Consider the following 22,873-nt stretch of genomic DNA (forward strand, 5'->3'; position numbering starts at 1 on the left):
CAGTGCATTCAATGCACTCCAATGATATAAAATAGTTTAAGAATATATTATTAATAGGTAACGCAAACAGATATGGCGGTCCAACAGTTAAGGCAGTCAAGACATTATCATTAGGAACTAGTGCTCAATATATATGGCTCACGTAGTTTGCGTACGGTTCACATATAGTGGGCTCAACTGCTAGTTATGGTCAGCAGTGTAGGTACTCATTGCATATTGTTGGTGCACCAGTCGTGCTCTCAAGTGCGATTCTGTATCCATCAGTGGCAAAAGAAAGTCATCAGCTCCAGGATTAAAGGATAAGGCCGCCTCAGCAAGCAGGAGACTGCAAGCTACTTTGGGTGCCGCTTTCCTGCCTGTAGTGTCTTAAAATTATGCCCAGTAGGACCCTTGCAGTTCTGGGCGAACTTTAAACAGGAATTATGGGCCAGATGTAGGTAAATTAGATTTACCGATTTTTAATTACCGAATCTTACCGATTCGGTAATTAAAAATCAGTAAATCTAAAGTGTGGATATGTAGGTATATCCAGATGTTGAAATACCGAATCTTTAACAATCGGTATTTACCGATTCTGTAAATACAGAATCGGTAATGCCCATTCATTCCTATGGGCTTCAAAGCCCATAGGAATGAATGGTCATTCAAAGCCCATAGGAATGAATGGTCATTACCGATTCGGTATTTACCGAATCGGTAAATACCGATTCACACAAGGGTGCAGGGGGTGTCACTTTGACACCCTCTGGCACCCACAAAACAGGCACGGGTGCCATCTGGCAGGCATACCTGCCCTAAGGGCAGGTCTGCCTGTCACATGGCATAGGTGTGCATGCACACATGTACATGCACACCTGAATCGGTATTTTACCATCAAATTGGATTTGATGGTAAAATACCGATTCGTTAAGGCTTCTGGGACTCTGAAGAGTCCCACCTACATCGGGGAATTACCGAATCGGTAAAAATACCGATTCGATATTTTACAGAAACGGTAAATTTACCGAATCGATAAATTTACTGATTCTGTAAAATTGTGCCCCTACATACCATTTCAGGTATACCGGTCGGTAACGGCCGAAAATACCGATTTTCGGCCGTTACCGACCGACCTACATCGGGCCCTATGTACTTTGCCCACGCGTCGTCGCCCAACCACCATAGCCCAGCCACTATGGTCCAGCAGTCAACCACAATGATCCGCACCAGGAAAAACCTAGAGGTCCTTGTGACATAACCAATGGATCACTTCATGAAGCTTTGAAAAAAATCTCTTACAATCACAAAAAATCACATGTGTGACATTGACAGGATACTCCCGACCCCTACTCAAGCACTGTTTAAGGAAGGCATAGTCCAGTTTATCTCTGTTACATCCTAAAAAGTAGAGCTATCAATGCCTGCAACATTATCTTCACCTTCTTATGCAATATTATGATATCCGTGTGTCCCATACTACACACAAACAACATGCTCTAGGGCATGTAAGAAAATGTCTGGTTTGGTTTTCTTTTCCATTGTAATCAACTAGCGATATGCTATGTCATCCACCTTTGCATTCATTGTAGTATATTCACGCTGGCGCACCCATGGACTAAAGAGGACTCATACTGCCCATTGCCTGACCTTTCTCTTTCATGTTTCTTTTTACAGCCACATCAGCAGAAGATGCAGCAGGAAGCAGAAACAGTACAACAAGCAATAGTATGTCCAAAAGAGTTGTGAAGTCCCATTGTTTTCTGAGGGAATGCTGTAGCCTCGTGTACATAAACTGTGCTTGTCCTGAGAGTGCATGTGTTATTTTTCTCTAACTGGTTATTGTGTATCTTGTACACCTTCTAGTTGATGTACAGTTCTTTTACTGTTATTGCATGTCGTACCTCCTGTAGATGTGAAGTAGATGTCCTTTCAAAGCACACAGTGTTGCCTACGTGTTGTGATGCCAAGTTATGGTTTCGACCCGACGTATTTTGTTTCCCCTTGTGATAGCATGTTGTTCACTCTAGATATGCAGTGTGTGTTGTGTGCTGGCATGTTGTTGCTCCCTGTATATGTGAAGTGTGTGTCCATGTGTTGGCATGCTGCCACTCTATGCATGCAGAGAGATTACTGGGATGCAGGGTTGCAGCACATATTGATTTATAGGTCGTGTGTTGCCTTGTTGTCATCTCCTCTAGGTGTGCAGTGTCTGTCCAGTGGTAGCATGCTTTCCCTCTATGTAGATGTGCAGTGTTTGTGATGGAGTGTTGTTTTTTGCTGTATGTGTGCAGTGTGTATTCTTGTGAGGGCATCTTCTTGCCCTCTACATGTACTCTGTAGGACCCATAATAGCATGTTACTGCTTTCTCTGGCTGTACAATGTGTGACCTGCAATTCTGATTCTTTGTTACTTTATTCTTTCCTCTTGCCATCTGTTTGCACAGAGAGACATGGAAGAGAAGCTCAAGCAATTCCCTGGGCCAGAAGAAATGAAGAAAATGGTGGAGTGGGAGGTCCTGCATGACACTTTGGTGAAGAGTCGCTCGGTGGGTAAAATATTGCTTTAAACTGAAGGACAAACGAACTGGTCAGGTGTAGGAGACAGCAGGCTGAACAGCCATATTCCAATGACCGCCATTGGTCAAGAGGTCGATGAGCTTTAACTTACCATCAGTCACTTGTCAACTGTGTTTCTTCCATATTCTAAGCAGGCAGCACAGCTGACTGGACAATCGTATATCCGCGACCTCCATTGGTCAAGATTTGATGAGCTTTAACCTCTCTTTAGTCCCTTGTCATCTGTGTATCCCTCAGATTCTAAGCACATGCAGTAACTATTGAGCTTTTATCGTTTAGGGGTTGTTAATGCTGGTTTTTAACATTATTTAGCATTTTTTCTCAACATAAGTTATTCATTTCAATACTTATTGAACAGATTGAGTTTTCTAATTGTAAGAAGTCATGTGTTACAGTATCACTGATCAATACAATAAACTTGGTTCACGAATCCCAACTTCACACCCTCTCCCCTCCAGCAAAGCCCAACGGTATTCTGTACTGATGCCTCACTTTGGTCATAATTTTGTCAACTCATGAGCATGTATCAATACTTTTAATAACAGATCCCCTAGGAGCTGATAGTTCTTTGTACTGTTCCTTTACTGCTTTCTTTGTATTTGGTGGTTTGGTCAAGGATCCCAATTAAGTTTGAGCATATGCAGGTGCAAGGATAGGAGACACGTGGTGGTTGAGTCTGCAAATAGTCTACCAGCTGCTTCCATTTGCGTGCCTGGTGAGCATTCCCGTCGCCTAAATTGTCCACAGCCTTCTGGACAAGTCTACTATGTTGGCAATGAAGTACATTTCAATTTCGTTCCTATTCCAATTTAGATGCTAACAACACATTGGATATCAAAGTCCAGCCCTCGTTTGTGATGTCTTCCAACCCCTTCAGTTTCAGTCCAAATACAATTATTGCCGGATCTCCTGGCATACGAAATTCAATAACTTTCATACTGTGACCCACCATTTCTTTCCAATATGTAGTTAGGATGGAAGAACTCCACCAATATATAAAAGTTCTATGTGACATTTCATTGTCCTTTATGAATGTCCCCCATGTTTACACTTTGGCGCCAGAAATGATCATCTACTCCCAGAAACATTTTGTGTAATCTACTAGGCCTCCCTTACCAATTAAAAATGATTTTGTAAAGAAGTTCTTTCTGTTTTACGCAGCAATTTGCCTTTGCTTAGTTTTGCCATACACAATATTTGCCATTGCTCTACTGGTATCTCCTTGCCTAATGCTCTGTTCCTGGTTTTTATGTATGTCCATAGTGGGGGGTTGCCAGTACTGGAAAGGGGTTGTGTAGATGTTAGATATCAACATTTTGTCAGGTCTTATGTGGTGAATAATCTTTCAAAGTTTAATTCCCTTGTGCCTGCTTCCGCTAGATTTGAAATGGATGTATTATAACGTTTTGTTACCCTTTATGGTAAAGTCTGCTTTGCATTCCTCTAGTGCTTTGACTTTTACCTTTGTGGAATAGTCTCTGATCATCCTAAAATCCCCATCTTTCCATTGTTTAAAGTTACTTCCTTCTTTAGTTGGCGGAAACTCGGGATTGCAAAACACACAAGATGATGGATGGAATGTTGCACAATGGCAAAACATTCGCCCCCAGTCACAGATCTGGGTTTAATCCATCGTTATTTTGCTCACCAAGCTACCCCAGTTCAGACATGGCCATATGCAAATCAGTCTTGACCCTGTGCCTCATGGGAACAGTCCAGCCCGAACTGCCAAGCCATGTCTTTCCTGGACCGGAATCAAGCATCCTAGGACCGGTTTCTGGCTATCAGCTGTCTTCAGCCAGGATAGCTTGACTCCAGTGGCTTAGTGAGCATGGGACCCACGTCTGGGCATACCCTTCCCACATAGGGTGAACAGCAAAACACACAAGATGATGAGGCACAGGGTCAAGACTGATTTGCATATGGCCATGTCTGAACTGGGGTGGCTGGGTGAGCAAAATAACAATGGATTAAACCCAGATCTGTGACTAGGGGTGAATGATTTGCCATTGTGCAACATTCCGTCCATCATCTTATGTGTTTTGCTGTTCACTCTATGTGGGATGGGTATGCCCAGACGTGGGTCCCGTGATCACTAAGCCACTGGAGTCAAGCTATCCTGGCTGAAGACGGCTGATAGCCAGAAACCGGTCCTAGGATGCTTGATTCCGGTCCAGGAAAGACATGGCTTGGCAGTTCGGGCTGGACTGTTCCCATGAGGTACAGGGTCAAGACTGACTTCCATATGGCCATGTCTGAACTGGGGTGGCTTGGTGAGCAAAATAACAATGGATTAAACCCATATCTGTGACTGGGGGTGAATGTGTTGCCATTGTGCAACATTCCGTCCATCATCTTATGTGTTTTGCTGTTCACACTATGTGGGAAGGGTATGGCCAGACGTGTGTCCCGTGCTCACTAAGCCACTGGAGTCAAGCTATCCTTGCTGAAGACGGCTGATAGCCAGAAACCGGTCCTAGGATGCTTGAATCCGGTCCAGGAAAGACATGGCTTGGCAGTTCGGGCTGGACTGTTCCCATGAGGCACAGGGTCCAGACTGATTTGCATATGGCCATGTCTGAACTGGGGTTGCTTGGTGAGCAAAATACCGATGGATTAAACACAGATCTGTTACTGGGGGTGAATGTTTTGCCATTGTGCAACATTCCGTCCAACATCTTATGTGTTTTGCTGTTCACCCTATGTGGGTCCCGTGCTCACTAAGCCACTGGAGTCAAGCTATCCTGGCTGAAGACGGCTGATAGCCAGAAACTGGTCCTAGGAGGCTTGATACCGGTCCAGGAAAGACATGGCTTGGCAGTTCGGGCTGGACTGTTCCCATGAGGCACAGGGTCAAGACTGATTTGCATATGGCCATGTCTGAACTGGGGTGGCTTAGTGAGCAAAATAACAATGAATTAAACCCAGATCTGTGACTGGGGGTGAATGTTTTGCCATTGTGCAACATTCCGTCCATCATCTTATGTGTTTTGCTGTTCACCCTATGTGGGAAGGGTATGCCCAGACGTGGGTCCCGTGCTCACTAAGCCACTGGAGTCAAGCTATCCTGGCTGAAGACGGCTGGCTGATAGCCAGAAACCGGTCCTAGGATGCTTGATTCCGGTCCAGGAAAGACATGGCTTGGCAGTTTGGGCTGGACTGTTCCCATGAGGCACAGAGTCAAGACTGATTTGCATATGGCCATGTCTGAACCGGGGTGGCTTGGTGAGCAAAATAACGATGGAATAAACCCAGATCTGTGACTGGGGGTGAATGTTTTGCCATTGTGCAACATTCCGTCCATCATCTTATGTGTTTTGCTGTTCACACTATGTGGGAAGGGTATGCCCAGACGTGGGTCCCGTGCTCACTAAGCCACTGGAGTCAAGCTATCCTGGCTGAAGACGGCTGATAGCCAGAAACCGGTCCTAGGATGCTTGAATCCGGTCCAGGAAAGACATGGCTTGGCAGTTCGGGCTGGACTGTTCCCATGAGGCACAGGGTCAAGACTGATTTGCATTTGGTCATGTCTGAACTGGGGTGGCTTGGTGAGCAAAATAACGATGGATTAAACCCAGATCTGTGACTGGGGGTGAATGTTTTGCCATTGTGCAACATTCCGTTCATCATCTTATGTGTTTTGCTGTTCACCCTATGTGGGAAGGGTATGCCCAGACGTGGGTCCCGTGCTCACTAAGCCACTGGAATCAAGCTATCCTGGCTGAAGACGGCTGATAGCCAGAAACCGGTCCTAAGATGCTTGATTCAGGTCCAGGAAAGACATGGCTTGGCTGTTCGGGCTGGACTGTTCCCATGAGGCACAGGGTCAAGACTGATTTGCATATGGCCATGTCTGAACTGGGGTGGGTTGGTGAGCAAAATAACGATGGATAAACCCAGATCTGTGACTGGGGGTGAATGTTTTGCCATTGTGCAACATTCCATCCATCATCTTATGTGTTTTGCGGAAACTCAGGATTGTCATGTTTTTGGGGTGAATTGAGACGTAAATGTTGTAATTTCTGTGTTCCTTGAAATTTTTTCCCAAACCCTAATTCCTGGACACATATGTATTTGCCAGTCTGTAATTTCTAGCGATCTACAAAAGGTAGAATAGGGGGCATTCCATAAAGGTTTTGTCAATTTGTACCCAGTATATTTTACATTCAAAAGATATTATTAACTGAGCAGCTGTATACGCGGTGTTCAGAATGGAAAGGTCTAGTCCCTGCTCCATTTTAGTGCAGTGTATTTTCTGAGCTATTCTGTTTTTTTACATCCCAAGATCAAGAAGCCCCGCAGCTCTATTTATATCACACAGATCCTGCTAGGGATATATTTATTTTCAGAAGGTACATGGAGGAACTCAGACTGATGAAACACCACTGCAAATAACTGGAGTGCAAACGGAGAATGAGTCAGAATAATGCAGACAGGACCACGTTCAAGTCCACCTTAACACTACCACCAAATGATCTAGCCCACCAAATGATCTAGCCCACCAAATGCCCCACTTTGGCATACAGCATCAATGCTAGCACCAACTGATGCAAAGAAATCTTCACCATTGTGAAAGATTTCACCCCACCATTGGCCGCCTCCAATTCGATCACCCCCTCGTAGTACCTCTGCAACAATCTCTCTCAAGTGTTCAGAAACAAAATAACCACCATTTATAGCAGCTTCAGCTTGCAACAGGACCCCACAACCTCACCAGATATCTACGAACCTTATCCAAAGAACCAATAAAAACCACAGGGCCTGTCATCACCCTAGAAGAAAACTGCTGCTACTATAAAGTCCATCCACTCAGGGGCGCATCATCCTACCCCTGCCTCCACCATACCTTCTTTAAAGGGCTGCAACCTTTCAGTCCCGTGCTCACACCAATTCTGAATGCATCCACCTCTTCTGTGACCTTCCTAGATACTTGGAAACATGCACCTGTCCCCCGTTTGCTGGAGAAACCCTCTGCAGACCCTTCAACACTCTCCAACTACCGACCAATCTCTGTGCTACAATCACCAGCCAAGGTCATAGAGAAAATCATTAACAGACACCTCACTGAATACCTCAACGACCTCCAACTCCGTAAAACCAATCAGTCTGGGTTCAGCTCAAACAACAGCACCAAAACTGCCCTCCTCACCACCACAGATGATATCCGCATGACTCTGGACAGAGGAGACATGGCAGCCGTCATCCTCCTGTACCTCTCTGCAGCATTCAAAACAGTTCCCCACCCCCTCCTCGTCCAATGCCTTAACGACATCCGAATTCAAGGACATGCACTCCAATGGATCTGCTTCTTCCTGACTGGAAGTAACCAGTCTGTCAGCCTGGCATCATAGTTCCTAGGTGAAGTAATAGTCACCTAAAACCACCTAGACCGGAGTGTCTGATGGAGAAAGTGAAACAGAGGTGAGGAGGAGGGGAATTCCTCCTTGTGGAACTAGGGTCTCACACACCCAGCAAGCTAGGTGTCATGCTTCATCATTTGAGCCTGCTCCTCGTTGGGCCGGCGCTGCAATGCCCAACGGGCACCCTTAAAGGGGCTCTTTTTCTGAGATCTTTTGTTCCGTGCCGTAAGGGTGCAGTGGGGGTGAGGGGGCCTAGTCTGATGTAGATGTAGGTGTAGTGGATTAAAATAGGTTAAGGATTCCTCTGTGATACTTTATTCATATGGGTACCTTACCTAGGGTAAAAAATAGAAGGAGGGTAGTGTGTTCTCTGTGTTAGGTGCAGGAACCTCTACTCTACTCCTTAGTGGTGACTATTACTTCACCTAGGAACTGCGTACCACTCCTTTGTTCCACTGTTATTTGGGCAAGTACGCTGGACCTATTAGAAAAGCCCTATCAATAGCCTCTTCCCCCCTTTTTGATAAAAGCCTGGCATCATACTGCTTGGATGTCCGCGACCTCATCTGCAGAGATCCGCAAGAATCCTCCTTGACCCCTACCCTCTTTAATGCATACATGATTCCTCTAGCCAGCCTCATCTGCTCTTACAACATCAACATCCTCTCCTACTCCGAAGGAGCAAAACTCAAACTCTCCCTCATGGGCAAGACACCCAGTACCCAGTTCAGTTCAATGCCTGTTTGACTGAAATCGCCCACTGGATGAAGACCCACTGACTAAAGCTGAACACCAACAAGACCAAAATAGTGATCTTTTGGAAGAGCACATCACTGTAGGACTCCACTTGGTGGCCAAATAGAACGAAGATGGACCCCCATCCCGCTACCCATGCCAAGAGCCTCTGGCTCACCACTGACAACAAACTCAACATGACCACCCAAGTCAATGCTGTCACTGCCTCAATCATCAAGATCCTGAAGACGCTGAGAAAGATTTTCAAATGGCTTCCAATCAACACCCCAAAAAACCCAATGCACACCCTGGTCACAAGCAAGCTGAACTACAGGAGTACCCTCTAGACCAAGATCAGCAAAAAACTCACCAGAAGGCTGCAGACCATTCAGAACTTGTCGACCAGAACAACTCTCAATCTCCCACTCCACACTCAGATCACACCAAACCTGAAGGAGCTCCACCGGCTCCCCATTCACAAACGAGCACAATTCATACTTCTCATCTACACTTTTAAGGCACTGCACAACACTGGCCAAACATACATCAACAATCCCTTCTGCTTTCACAAACCTTCCAAACACATCCGTTCATCGAGACTCCTATTTGCACAAATCCACACATACGGAAAACCAGATCTGGCCGTCAAGCCTTCTCCTACATCGCTCCTAAAGTGTGGAATGACCTGCAGCTACACATTAGAGACTCCTCCTCACTTCTTGAATCTCACAAGAGGCTGAAGACCTGGCTTTTTGAGTAGTCCCCCTAGGCCCTAGGTGTGGCTAAACTCACACCTGCTCAGCTCCAGGATACTTTTCTGGGTGATAATGTGCTCTACAAATCTGCATAACAACATGACAATGCTACTGCTCACCTCAGCCAGGATATAAAGGCAGTTCGGGCTGGACTGTTCCCATGAGGCATGGGGTCAAGACTGATTTACATATAGCTGGGTCTGAACTGAGGTGGCGAAGTGAGCTAAAGAATGATGATGGATTCAACCCAGATCTGTGACTGGGGGTGAGTGTCTGAAAAGTTTCAGCGCTCTGTTCATCCTCTCCTTGTGTTTGCTTTGTTCGCCCTAAGTTGGCAGAGTATGCCCAGACGTGGGTCCCTTGCTCACTTTGCCACTGGATTCAAGGTAGCCTGGCTGATGAAGGGTGTTACTCAGAAACCGGTCCCAGGATGCTTGTTTTCGGTTCAGGGAAGACCTGGCTTGGCAGTTCGGGTTGGACTGTTCCCATGAGGCACAGGGTTAAGACTGATTTGCATATAGCTGTGTCTGAACTGAGGTGGTGAAGTGAGCTAAGAATGATGATGGATTCAACCCAGATCTGTGACTGGAGGTGAATATCTGAAAAATGTCAGCGCTCCGTTCATCATCTCCTTGTGTTTGCTTATGATATAAAGAGGAGCTCCCTCCTGATGAGGTGATTTTCGCCAACAGCGATGAGTAATTTGCCTTCTATAGTCCTTGAATATATTTACCCATTGAAATGGGGCAATGTCTGTGAGCTTTCCTGAGATTTTCTCAGATATGCCAATGTCCAACATTTCAGATTTATCTAGGTTTACCTTGAACCAGGAACTCTATCCATAATTTCCCAGAAATTCTAGTATCACTGGTATTGATGTTTCTGAGTCAGTAATTGTTAACAGAATATTATCTGCAAAGATGTATATTTTATGTATCATACCCCCAAAGGGCATTTCCAGCGCCTCCACTTTTTATCTAATGTTTTGTCCAATGGTTTTATGGACAGGGTAAAAAAAAAAGGGAACAGATGCATCCTGCTTATGTCCTTCTCCATAATTCGAAGGATTCTGTTCTGTCACAATTTATAAGTATTGCTGATGTGGAATTGAGTCCGCATCCATCATGGCCAGGTGGCACACGTCTGAGGAATGACAAATGCACTTGATCAAGGCAAGTATAAGTACAGGAATGTACAATTTGTTGGCTTTCTCTACCTGGTGTATTTGGTTTATATTATTGTTTTTCTAACGATTATATCCCCCCCATCGGTCTAGGTCTCTCCTTTTTTTTGCATTATGTTTTCTATTCTTTTCACTAGTATCTTAGTGAAGATTTTTAGATCACGACTGAGTAAAGCAATGGGTTTATATGAGCACAAGATTCCCTGGGTTTATTTTCCTTGTGGAAGGGGTTACTTCTCGTATTTCTCTGAAGGGGTTATAAAGGCTAGCCAAATGAGGTATTATAATTGAGGAACATCTCTTATGGAAATGTGCAGCTATGCCAACTGGTCCTGGTGCCTTATCAAGTGCTAAGTAGTTAATGGCCTCTCTGATCTCGCCTGTTATTATGGGGTTTTGTAACTGCTCTGTTTCCTGTGGGGTTAGAACTGGTAGCTTAAGGTCCTTCAGAAAGCCACCAATGATGTAATAATTTCTTGGTTCTACCCCATATAGCTTTTAAAAGAATGTAGCATATTCTCTTTTATTTCCTACTCTTCTTTTAATACCCGTTTCTTTTAATATGGTGAGGATTAAAGTTCTCGCTGTGTTCATAACCTAGGAGCTAAATTATTTACAATTTTTGAAGCATATATGCCATATGTAGAGAATAGAAATTAAGAACATAAATGGGGGTGTTGAGATTACTCATCTATTCAGAATATTTACAATGCAGTCAGATAACTAGTTAAAAATGCCAGTATTTTGAGTTCAGTGAGAGTGAAGACCAACATAGAGCATAATGGGGCACTTAGCCTGTCTGTGTGCCTGCCTTGGGTGAGATTAAATGGGCAGCTGCTAGTAGACGTAATACAGCACAACTCTGTTCGTATCAGTAGAATTTTAAATTCTTTTTCACATATTTTAAAGCCATGAGTCTTTCCACCAACTTTTATTGCAACGCCAAGCGTTCAAGAGAAATGTGCAACAAAATTAGAGAAAGTGGATAGCCTTATTTTATAACCCCAATAAATGATAAGAATTATTTTTCATCTGATTACCTCGCTATTTTTCATTTTTATATTCGATACTGTACTGTGTGTTAATTCTTTTTGAGAACCTTTGACAGAGTTTCATGGAGGATGGTGTTTCTTATAAATACTTTAAATGTCCATCATCTTTGCGTTAAGAGAAATAAATGTTTTTAAATCAAAGGTACCTCTCTTTAGAGTATGTATGTATGAGCTGTATTGTAATTGACTCACTTTTTCCCAGGCCCATGTTTTATTAAGAACGTAATGTCATTGTGTAGCAGAGATATTGGCCTGTGCGTTATTGCAATCACCATGGCCTGTTTCGGTGTTTTAAGATGATAATAATGTCAGCTTCTTTATAGCAGATTAGGAATGCTCTTTTATATTTCGCCATTGTGACGAGGAGCCAAATGCCTTTGGAATAGCCTACAGGATTCCCTGGAAAATTAATCTGCCCGTGTGTATATTCCATCTTTTAAAGAGCCCTTTATTGTATACTCTATCTGCAGCGGAGATTTTCTAATGCCTTTTTTTTAAACGTCTGCATTTATATAAAGAGGTGCTTCTGTGATGATGTACACATTGTCAGAACATGATGTAAATTGATCAAGGATTAGTACTTTTGTGTTTGTCATTGGACCATCATGTGGAGGGCTATTCCTGCTGTCGTAAAATGAGCCCAAAGATTCTGAAAGAACGGGAGGACAAGCTTTTCATGGCAAAAGCAAGGAAGGAGAAAAGAGGGAGAAAAAGATCCAAATCGAAGTCAAAGTCATCGACTTTGCATGCTTCGAAGTCAAGGAAGCACAAGAAGAAGAGGAGGCATGGCTCTCTGCACCATTCATCGAGGGGAAAGACTTCGAGATCACCTTCTCCGGCTCCTCGATATCGTCAAAAAGACTTTGTGTCTCCTTCGCCTTTCCCATCTCCCCCCGTGACTCCTGAAAAATCTCCTTCTCCAAAAGGTACTCCGGTGCGGGCGTCAACGCCGAGGGGCTCTCCGGAGTTGGAGGACTTACCAGTTCAGGATGAATCTTCTCCTGTACACAAGACTGGACCTGTGGCTCTGCCTGTAGATCTGACTGTTCAGACGTCGGATGCTCCTCTTGTGGATACTGATCAGCTCCGTATCCTCAACTTCCTACACCGGGTTCAGATCCTACACATTTTTTAAATGCTATGTATGGCGTGTTTGCCAAGGCAGCCTCCCCCTCCGGATCACCTTCCCATGGGTCAGCTAGCCTTCAATTTAGGCATGCTTCAGCATTATGCCCAGGCACCCTTTGTGCCTTTTATGCCGACGGCGCTGTCATGGCAGTTTCCGGCTCCGAGATTTTCGACGCCATATATGGAGTGCCCTGCAAAAAGAACAGTTGATGGACAGAATGCAGAACAATATCATACATTCACCCCAGTACAGAGATCTGGACCTAAATCCATTGTTTTTTTGATCACCATGCCATTACAGTTTGGACCCAGCCATATGCAAATCAGTCTTGGCCCAGCGCCAAATGGGAACAGTCCAGCCGGAACTGCCAGGCCAGGTCCTCCCTGGCCTGGAAACAGTCATCCTAGGACCAGTTTCGGGCTTTCAGCCCTCATCAGCCAGGATAGCTTGACTCCAGTGGCATGGAGAGCTGGGGACCCACATCTGGGCATACCTGTACCACTCAGGGTGACAAATGCTAAAAGAACAGTTGATGGACAGAATGCGGTTAATAGCAATGAGACGGAACTAATAACAATGTGTTCATGGAACATTAATGGATTGGGAGGTAAGATCCAGAATGCTCATATAGATTCTATAGTGGGACCATGTCAGATTATTATGTTACAAGAAACATGGGAAACCAATCCATTCCTGTTACATGGATACGCAGGCTACTACAAAAATGCAAAGAAAAAGCGAAGGTTTGGCCGAGCAAGTGGGGGTCAGGCAATATTTAATTCTAACACCATACAGGCATACCACGAGCAAGTGGAAGTAGGTAGTTCGAACATCCTAATAGTTAAACTGAACTACAAAATAAATAACCAAAAATCTAAATCTTTATGTTTTATTAACATATATATCCTGCCAACTCATACGTGTAGGGTGACAACTTGTTCAACTTTGAACAATTTTTTAATTAATAAAATGTTGGAGGATCCGTTAGCAGATTTCCTGATTACTGGGGATTTTAATCTTAACCTAATGTCTTCCCATGCAAGAGACGACATAACACAATCGCAAAATCACCAATGGCTAATTCCCCAGCAGGACTTAGGGAAAGAGACTAACTCCACTACGACCAGAATGGGTATACAATTCGTCAATGACGTTGAAGCGATGGGACTGCGAATTCTCAACGGTAGATTAAAAACTGATGTGCCACCAGCATATAGTTATTTTCAGGATTGACTATACTATGACCTCATTATATATGTTTCATAGCATTATCTCGTATCAATTACACAAAGTAAATGAGAGTGACCACGCCCAGCAGATAATTACAATGAATATCGGAACGAATACAAATAAAGCATACCAAACTGCCCAGGGCTCCATTGGAACAACTAATTATAAAAAACTGTTCTGGAATGTTGGAAATAAAGAAGAAATGAATGAAGGGGTGGAAAGTCTTTTGTTTTAAAGACACCACATCAGAAACAGTGGTAGAGCAGTGGGAAAATTTCGCTGGGAAGAGGATCAAAACGCAAAATCAACCACAAACAAAAAAGAACCCAAAGTGGAAAGAAGAAAATAGGGACAAGGAAAACTACATAAACCTTCCATACACAATAGTAAAATTGAAAAAAGAGCGAAATAGGACTATTAGGCTAGGCTAACAAAGAAACCTGTGATAAAAGTAGAAACCCTGAGAAAACTGAAATTACTAAATCAAAATCTGAAGAAACTCATATGGAGCGAGAAAAACTAAGCAAAACAGGCAATTTGGGCAAAACTATTCCACGCTAGCAAGCAAAAGAATCCAAGGGAATTCTGGAAAATTATCAACGGACTTGCAAGACCAAATAAGCATGTGGTCTCATCACCATTAACCGAGCAGGAATGGGAGACGTTTTTGAGGAAGCATCTAAACCAGGATAATACACAGTTACGGCAAGTGGAAACGCAACCCAGGTGCAAACACGATACGGACAAGGAAAGCTCTTCTCATGACAACGATACGGACACACCCATACAAGTAGAAAAAGAGGAGATAATAAAGCTAATAAAAAAACAGAAGGACGGTGCTCCCGGACCAAATGGGATACCGTTCGCACTTTACAAAGAAAATCCGGAACTATGGGCGACTTACTTAGAGAAACTATATAGAGAAGTCATTCAAAAAGGAGTTGTACCCAAGTCATGGCAAGGATCCTTAATCACCCCAATCTTTAAAAAAGGAAACTGGGCGCTTGCAGAAAATTACAGGTTGATTACTCTGCAAGACACGGATGCCAAGTTGTTTGCCAGGATTTTGTTGACTAATCTCTCCCAATGGGTCAGAGAAAGCAAGCTACTGCCTATGAACCAAACAGGCTTTATACAAGGCTTGGGGACAACAACAAATATAATGGTTCTAGCTCTGCTTATGGATAAATCAATCAGAGCTAAGCAACCCCTCTACCTATGTTTTATTGATTTTAAATCTGCATTTGACTGTGTCAATAGAAATGTACTATGGAAAAAACTCGAGGAAATGAAAATTCCGGCAGCCCTTTTGAAGCTGATTCGCCTCTTATATACCAAGACTTGGGTAAGGGTGAGGATGGGGGATGGACAAACACTATCTAAGGAGATTCCAGCAAATGAAGGCTTAAAACAAGGATGTGTTTTAGCCCCCCTCCCCTTTAATCTGTTTTTGGCAGACCTAACCAGAATACTGGACGATGTAAATGCTCACCCCCCGAAATTAGCTGATAAGCGTCTCACTAACTTGTTGTATGCGGATGATGTCATACTGTTAAGCCACACTAAAGTAGGACTACAGCGCTTAATCACTCGGACTCACATGTACGCAAACGATAACGGGATGGTGATAAAAGAGACAAAATCTAAGATCATGGTAGTTACAAAAAATAAAAATATCAAGACAAGATACAAAAGTAAATGGTTCATGGAGGAAACGCAACTAGAACAAGTAGAGGCATACAAATACTTGGGTGTGCTATTCGATGAGAAGGGTAATTAGCAGCTACAAAAAAAGGACATTCAAAGGAAGACTAATGCACTGACTGCAGCGTTCAGAATTGTACAGAAGTCACTTCCCAGCCTAACTTATGGTCCTCTCCTGAGTGTCATAGGAGCAAGACTCCTACCAACCATCACATATGGTAGTGAAGCAGCAATCGGCAAGGATACTGAAACCTTGAACAAAGCTATAACAAGAGCATATCGGGCCCTTTTTCATCTCCCAGCAAATGCGTCACCTGTACAAATAAGATTGGAGTTTGGACTAACAAAACAGCACTATGTAAGGAAGGGCCACTTTATAAAAATCTGTAATCGAATAAAAAATGATCATGACAATTAAATATCACAGCTAATATGGAGGGAGATAAATAAAAATGCAAACTCTACCGCATGGCACTATCTTAAGGAAGCAATAAGGGAGTTTGCAGTCTCGCCTATTTGGGAAAAATAATATAACCAAGGCATCGTTTAAGAAAATAATTAATAAAACTGCAAACCAACTATCCATTGTAAATGATAAAGCGGTCCTTACAAAGAGAAAACATGCCTGGTCAATAATAGATGGGTACAAGAAAAAGGAAATACAGCAATATTTGGAAACACCCTGGACGGAAAGAAATAAACAGGTGCTCCTTAAAGCAAGATTTGGAATATTGCCTGGCCTGTGTCATCTTCCACCGTGGGAGAAAGCGGAAACCCAAACTATATGTAGATTGTGTAACAACGGTGAAGAGAATATCCTCCATCTATTATGTACTTGCCGGGAGCTCTTACAGGAGAGAAGAGAATTGCTTGTATAGGCATTTATATAGCGCACTACTTACCCGGAGGGTCCCAAGGCGCTTCGACCGCTGCGAAACCCTTCCTGGCTTCCCTGAGAGATGGTCCCTTAATGGGTATCTCCAGGGTGAGACCAGGCATCCCCGGCGGTCTGGTGGGGCCGATAGTGAAGATGAGGCAAGCTAATGCCCAGAGTTGCCGAGTGTGAACACTGATCAGAGTGGGCACCGAGGCAAGAGAATTATCGAGGCCGCTGACCCTGGTCCAGAAACCTGCCGTGCCGGGAATCAAACCCTGGTCCCGGGCCGTCCTCTGCTCTCGGGTCTGCCGCCTCTAACCAGTGAGCCACACTACTTCACTTGCTTAAGCTATCTTTTAATGAACGCAGCATAAGGACATGCAAGCAGGCCCTGATTAGGTGCCTACAATCGAGTGATATAATTTTGAATGCTACCTTTGTAAAGTTCTTATTGACAGTTAAAAAGAAATTAGGAGAATAATTAATTTTAATATGTAAATTACTACGAAACCAAATGAATTTATTCGATGTAATGGTATTTTAAGTGTTTTTATATTTGAACATAGCTTTTACTGTTTTCTCGTTTTAGATGTGTAATATTGTAAGATTTTAAATAATCACTACAATAAAGATTACTTACTTACTTACTTACTTACTGATGGACAGAATGCAGAACAATGTCATACATTCACCCCAGTACAGAGATCTGGGCCTAAATCCATCGTTTTTTTGCTCACCATGCCATTCCAGTTTGGACCCAGCCATATGCAAATCAGTCTAGGGAGCCGCCAGCGCCGTCTGGTGGGCCTTCCTCTTGGCCTCGTACGGCGCCAATTCCACCATCGGATCCTCCTTCGACTCCAGCTCCAGAGTTGTCGGCGTGGCGATGCCGCAACCGAGGTTACGCTTGAGGAGAGAGGCGCAGAGACTGTTGGAGGAAGAACAGTATCAGAGAGAAGAGGTTGAAGAGGGTGAAATAGAGGAGTCTGTCGATGATTTTGGGGGGCTTCAGGAGGCGAGTGGCCTGGACACCTCCCCAGAGTGGGAGCTTTCTTCTTCAAGGGCTTCTCCACCTCGGTGGCTCTGTATCATACTGTTATCAGAAAGGCTGTGGAGCTTTTGGACTTGCAATTGCCTACAGCAGAATATACGCCAAATTTGCTCACAGAGGTTTTGCATTCGCCATCTTCGATAGTTGAGGCACTTTTACCTTTTAATGAGGCTTTAACTGAGCCTATCCTGGAGTTGTGGAGGAAAACCCTCTCCTTACCCTCCTTGCCAAGGTTTCTGTTCGGAAGATCATTTGCTTCTTCTCCAGAAGGAGGTCCTTGCCTTATTACAAAAAGGTGCAATAGAGGTGGTTCTGGAGCAGGAAAGGGGTTAGGGATGCTACTCCCGGTATTTCTTGATTCCCAAAAAGGATGGCAGGTTACGTCCGATCCTGCATTTCAGGATCTTGAATTTTTACCTCAAACAGGAGAAATTCAAGATGCTGACCTTTGCTCAGGTACTTCTGGCGCTGCAGCAAGAGGACTGGATGTTGGTGATCGATTTGCATGAAGCGTATTTTCACATCCCCATCCTGAAGTCGCACAGGAAGTATCTCCGTTTTACGGTAGAGTTGCAGCACTACCAGTTCGCGTTCCTACAGTTTGGTCTTACTATTGCACCTCGAGACTTCACAAAGGTGTTGGCAGTTGTGGCAGCTCATCTCAGGAGGTCGGGAATCCCGGTTTTCCCTTACCTGGACGACTGGCTGTTCAAGGCGGAGTCGCCGGAGATGGTGCTTCATCATATGCGAATGACAGCTCAGCTGTAGATCAACTTGGGTTTTTCAATAAATGTGCCCAAATCTCACCTGGTGCTTTCTCAGCACAACCTGTTCATAGGGGCAGTACTGGATACTACTGTGTGTCGAACTTTTCCACCTCAGATAATTCTAGACATTCAGGAGATGATTCCTTTGTTTTACGATGAAGCTCTTGTTCCAGTCCTGAAGGTCCTATGCCTGCTCAGTCTCTTTGCTTCCTGCATTTTTTTGGTCAGTCATGCACGCTGGCATATGAGGGCACTACAGTGGTGCCTCCACAAGCAGTGGTTTTAACACAAAGGAGATCTCAGGGAGTCAGTCAGAATCCCCAGAGACGCTGCAGCGGAGCTGTCTTGATGGAGTGTGCGGGCAATCTGTCTCAAGGAAAGCCCTTTCAGCTTCCTCCGCTGGTGGCAACAGTGATCACGGATGCCTCCAGTATAGGGTGGGGTGCTCATCTGGGGGATCTGGAGGTCAAGGGTCTTTGGTCTCCAGAGGAAAGGTTGCTTCACATAAATCTTCTGGAATTGCAGGCAATACATTTGACACTAAAGGCTTTCCTTCCTTCCCTTCGCGGTCAGTCAGTTCAGGTCCTGACAGACAACACTACCGCGATGTGGTACATCAACAAACAGAGAAGTGTGGGGTCATTTCGTCTCTGTCGAGAAGCTCTGTGACTCTGGTCCTGGTCTCCGGGCCATCGGATTTGTGTGTTTGCAAATCATCTAGCAAGAGTGCTGAATGTTCGTGCGTACAGTCTCAGTCGGCATTACTCGGCTGATCATGGGTGGCGGCTTCATCCGGAGGTGGTCCATCACATCTTTGAGATGTGGGGGTCTCCTCAGATGGACCTGTTTGCCACTCGCAAGAACGCGCCCTGCCCGTCCTTCTGCAGTCTCCAGTTTCCAATGCAGGGGGTGCTGGGAGATGCGTTTCAGTTGGATTGGAGTTCACAGCTCCTCTATGCATTTCCTCCCATACCCTTGAGTCCTCTAGTTCTGAGGAAGATTCGCCAAGACCAGGCTCAAGTTATATTGATCTCTCCGGATTGGCCAAGAAGGGTGTGGTACGCAGATCAACTTCCCCTCTCAACGCACCCTCCGCTCCGTTTCCCTCTCAGGGCAGACTTCCTCTCGCAGTCGCAGGGGCAGGTTCTACACCCCACCTCCAGAGCCTACACCATCATGCCTGGAGTTTGAACGGGGCAACCTGAGTTTCTTCTCTCTCCCGCCGGATGTGGTGGATGTTATTTTATCATCCAGGCAACACTCCACTAAGTCTATTTACTCCTCCAGATGGTTGTTAAATGGTGTGGAGAGAGATCCATTGATCCTTTAAAGGCCCACTTGTCAGATATTCTTCAGTTTTTGCTGTATTTGGCCCAGCAGGGGTACTGTTAGGGGATATTTGTCAGCTTTATCGGCGTTTCGTTGTTTTCCGGATCAGTCATCTTTATTTAAATCTCCCATTGTTATTAAGGGCCTTACCAATAGGTTTCCGCCTACTCCTTTTGGTATGCCTCAATGAGATTTAAATCTTGTTTTAACTTTCTTGATGGGTTCCCCGTTTGAACCCTTACATAGTTGTCCTTTGAGACTTCTGACTTTTAAAACAGGCTTTCTTATGGCTATTACCTCAGCAAGGAGGGTGAATAAGCTTCAGGTTCTCAGTTCAAACCCCCCGTTTTTGACCATACATGCTGAAAGGATGGTCTTCAGGACCAGGGCTGCTTTTCTACCTAAGGTGGTTACTCCCTTACATCTAGGAGAGTCCATTACTCTTCTTGTATTTTATCCTCTCCCTCACCCATCCAAGGAGGAAGAGAGACTTCACCGCCTAGATCCAAAAAGAGCGTTGAGCTTTTATTTGGATAGGACTAAAGACTTGCGATTGGATGATCAGCTCTTTGTGGGCTACGTTGGACGCATGAAGCACACTCTTTCCAGGTGGATCATCTTGTGCATCAAGATCTGCTACGCCCTTGCTGGTAAGGAACCGCTTGAAGGTATTAGAGCTCATTCTACCAGAGCCAAGTCATCCACTTCTGCTTTGGCCAGAGGTGTTCCTGTAGTGGACATTTGTAAGGTTGCGACTTGGGCCTCCCTCCACACTTTCACAAAGCATTATTCCCTGGATTCCGAGATGAGGAGGGAGGGCCATTTTGCGTGCTCTGTCCTGCACGACATTTTGGTATAGAAGGGTGTGGGACTGCTGTGGGATTCTATTCAAAAGGTGACGAATACACAGGCAGATGTATCCATCAGAAGAACAAGTTACTTACCTTCGGTAACACTTTTTCTGATGGATACAGTATCTGCCTGTGAATTCCTCACTGACCCACCCTCCTCCTCGATGTCCGCCCTTGTATACCTTAAAGGTGGCATTGTTTAACATGTTTGTTTTGCATTGTCTCTTCTATCTTTGTGTATTTATAGGAAATGCTTTTATTCTTTGGCTATACTCTTAATTTTACACTATGTGTATTGGTATGAATTTTGTGTACTGTGTATACTTTAAATCTGTTGTCTGTCCACCTGTTTGCTTCGGAGGCACAGAAAAAATGGGGTGGAACTGACGTCATCATGCCGACGAGGCTCTCTTATGGCTCCAGTGATGTCATGCGGAGTCACGAGCAGGGTCATAGTATTGTGACGTCCACCTGTTTGCCTCGGAGGCACAGAAAAATGGGTGGAACTAATGTCATCATGCCGACGAGGCTCTCTTATGGCTCCAGTGATGTCATGCAGAGTCGCGAGCGGAGCCGTCGTATTGTGACGACCTCGTCAGCGTTGAGAGCTAGGAAAAAGTTTCCGCGGAATGCTGGCGCAGGGGATATTTAATAGGTGAGGAATCCACAGGCAGACACTGTATCCACCAGAAAAAGAGTTACCGAAGGTAAGTAACTTGTTCGTCAGGATCATTGTTCCTTGGAGGCCATATACATCTGTGGGAGGCTCTAACAAAGTGATTCCTGCTCTTTTGCCCATTTTGAATTTTTTTATGTTTTGTGTAATGTGTGTTCTGCCATTCTCAATGCTGCTGATCTACATAAAGTATTTTCTGTTTATGCCATTTCTATTTTCTTTATCACAGTGTCACCCTTCTTCCACTTCTTTTTTTCATGAGTTTAGTTCATAATCACTTACTTATTCTCCAAGTTGATTAGCGTTTCAATCTTGGTGGTGGAGTGTTATTATTTTCAAAGATTATTTTTTCTTTTAACACTAACCTTGCCAAACTGTGCTTCTTTTTTCTGGCCCTCAGCTTATACTTCTTTTATCTAAACTAAAGTCTTGGTAACCAGGTTTCTGACAGGTCTCTCTCCCTCAACTATTGGTCTAAATATAAGAAAACCTCTGTAATGTGTTGTGCTTCAATAAGGGTGGAAAATGGGCTGGTTACCAGGCAACCCCACTATACCCACATCGTGGGCATTAAAAACATTACAATACAGTTCCTCCCTGAGCACACTCCAAATCAGTATATTGCAAAACACTTGTATAGAATTTTGATCCTTAAGCACAAAAGTACAACCAGTTTTAGACACAGCTTAATACAACGGTATTCTAAAATTCGTTCTATTTTACAATTTTCTCAAAATGTTATAATTACATTACAAAAATCTCTTTCTGCTAATCCAGTATAGGTGTTGACAACTGTTCCAAATTCCAATAAAAGTCCCTTCCAAATGCCAAAATAAATCCTTCTTCATGTAGTTTTGAGTTTATCCAAAAAGAAATATAAACAAATACAACAGGGTTAATCCTTGGCAATTCCAATACTGATGTTTCAATCAAATAGTTGAGGAATCTAAAAGTATATTTTAGCCTAATCCCACTAGCAGCGTGCCTGTCGCCCCAAGTAACTAAAACCCTAAAAGAAGGAAAAAGAAGAAGAATGGAGGAGGGCATAATCGTATGTGCTCCCAGCCCCTTAGTCCCCCCGCTAGAAACAGACACCCCCTATCGCAACAAGACGGATATAAAGCGACCATCATAAAAGAAATTAGGGGGCACCGTGATACACCGCCCAGCCTCTTGAATCAAACAATTGCAGATCGAGTGTCCATAATAGCCATTCCAAACCGTCCCGATTTAATTGTCCTCAACCTTGACCCTTTCGAACCAGCACACAAACCCTCCCCAGCGAGACCCAAAAGCACACAAACAAGTTATAGCGGAGAAGGAAGTCATCGAGAGTCAATCCGTTACCACTTGTAGCTAGTAAGTCCACGAGAGCTTCATGTACCGAAAGTCTCCCTCTCCTAGCTGGACAGTTCCGAAGTGTCTTGCCGCGGGGTCGTAACATCTCCGAGAAGGGAGGAGACGACCACAAGATGAGAGAAGAGTCTACAACACAAGTCTCCGGGGGGGAACGCCATTTGATACCTCCAAAGTCAATAGTGAAGGAGGGTGCGGTGGTACACTCACGACCTCGGGGACACCATTTTCTAGGACACCATCCGACGGTTCCGATAATCGC

The 22,873-nt window shown here is 44.3% G+C and overlaps 1 protein-coding gene across 1 annotated transcript in view; it reads left to right on the forward strand.

Moving 5' to 3' along the window:
• Positions 1 to 22,873, forward strand: part of QRICH2 (glutamine rich 2) — a 433,653-nt gene that overhangs the window by 139,654 nt on the left and 271,126 nt on the right. Inside the window, exons 3-4 of the mRNA XM_086930698.1 lie at positions 1,654 to 1,704; positions 2,424 to 2,525. Coding sequence (XP_086786824.1) covers positions 1,654 to 1,704; positions 2,424 to 2,525 — 153 coding nt within the window. The remainder of the gene's footprint in view (positions 1 to 1,653; positions 1,705 to 2,423; positions 2,526 to 22,873) is intronic.

This window comes from Lissotriton vulgaris, chromosome 7, assembly GCF_964263255.1.
Source record: "Lissotriton vulgaris chromosome 7, aLisVul1.2, whole genome shotgun sequence".
NCBI classification, from domain to species: domain Eukaryota; kingdom Metazoa; phylum Chordata; class Amphibia; order Caudata; family Salamandridae; genus Lissotriton; species Lissotriton vulgaris.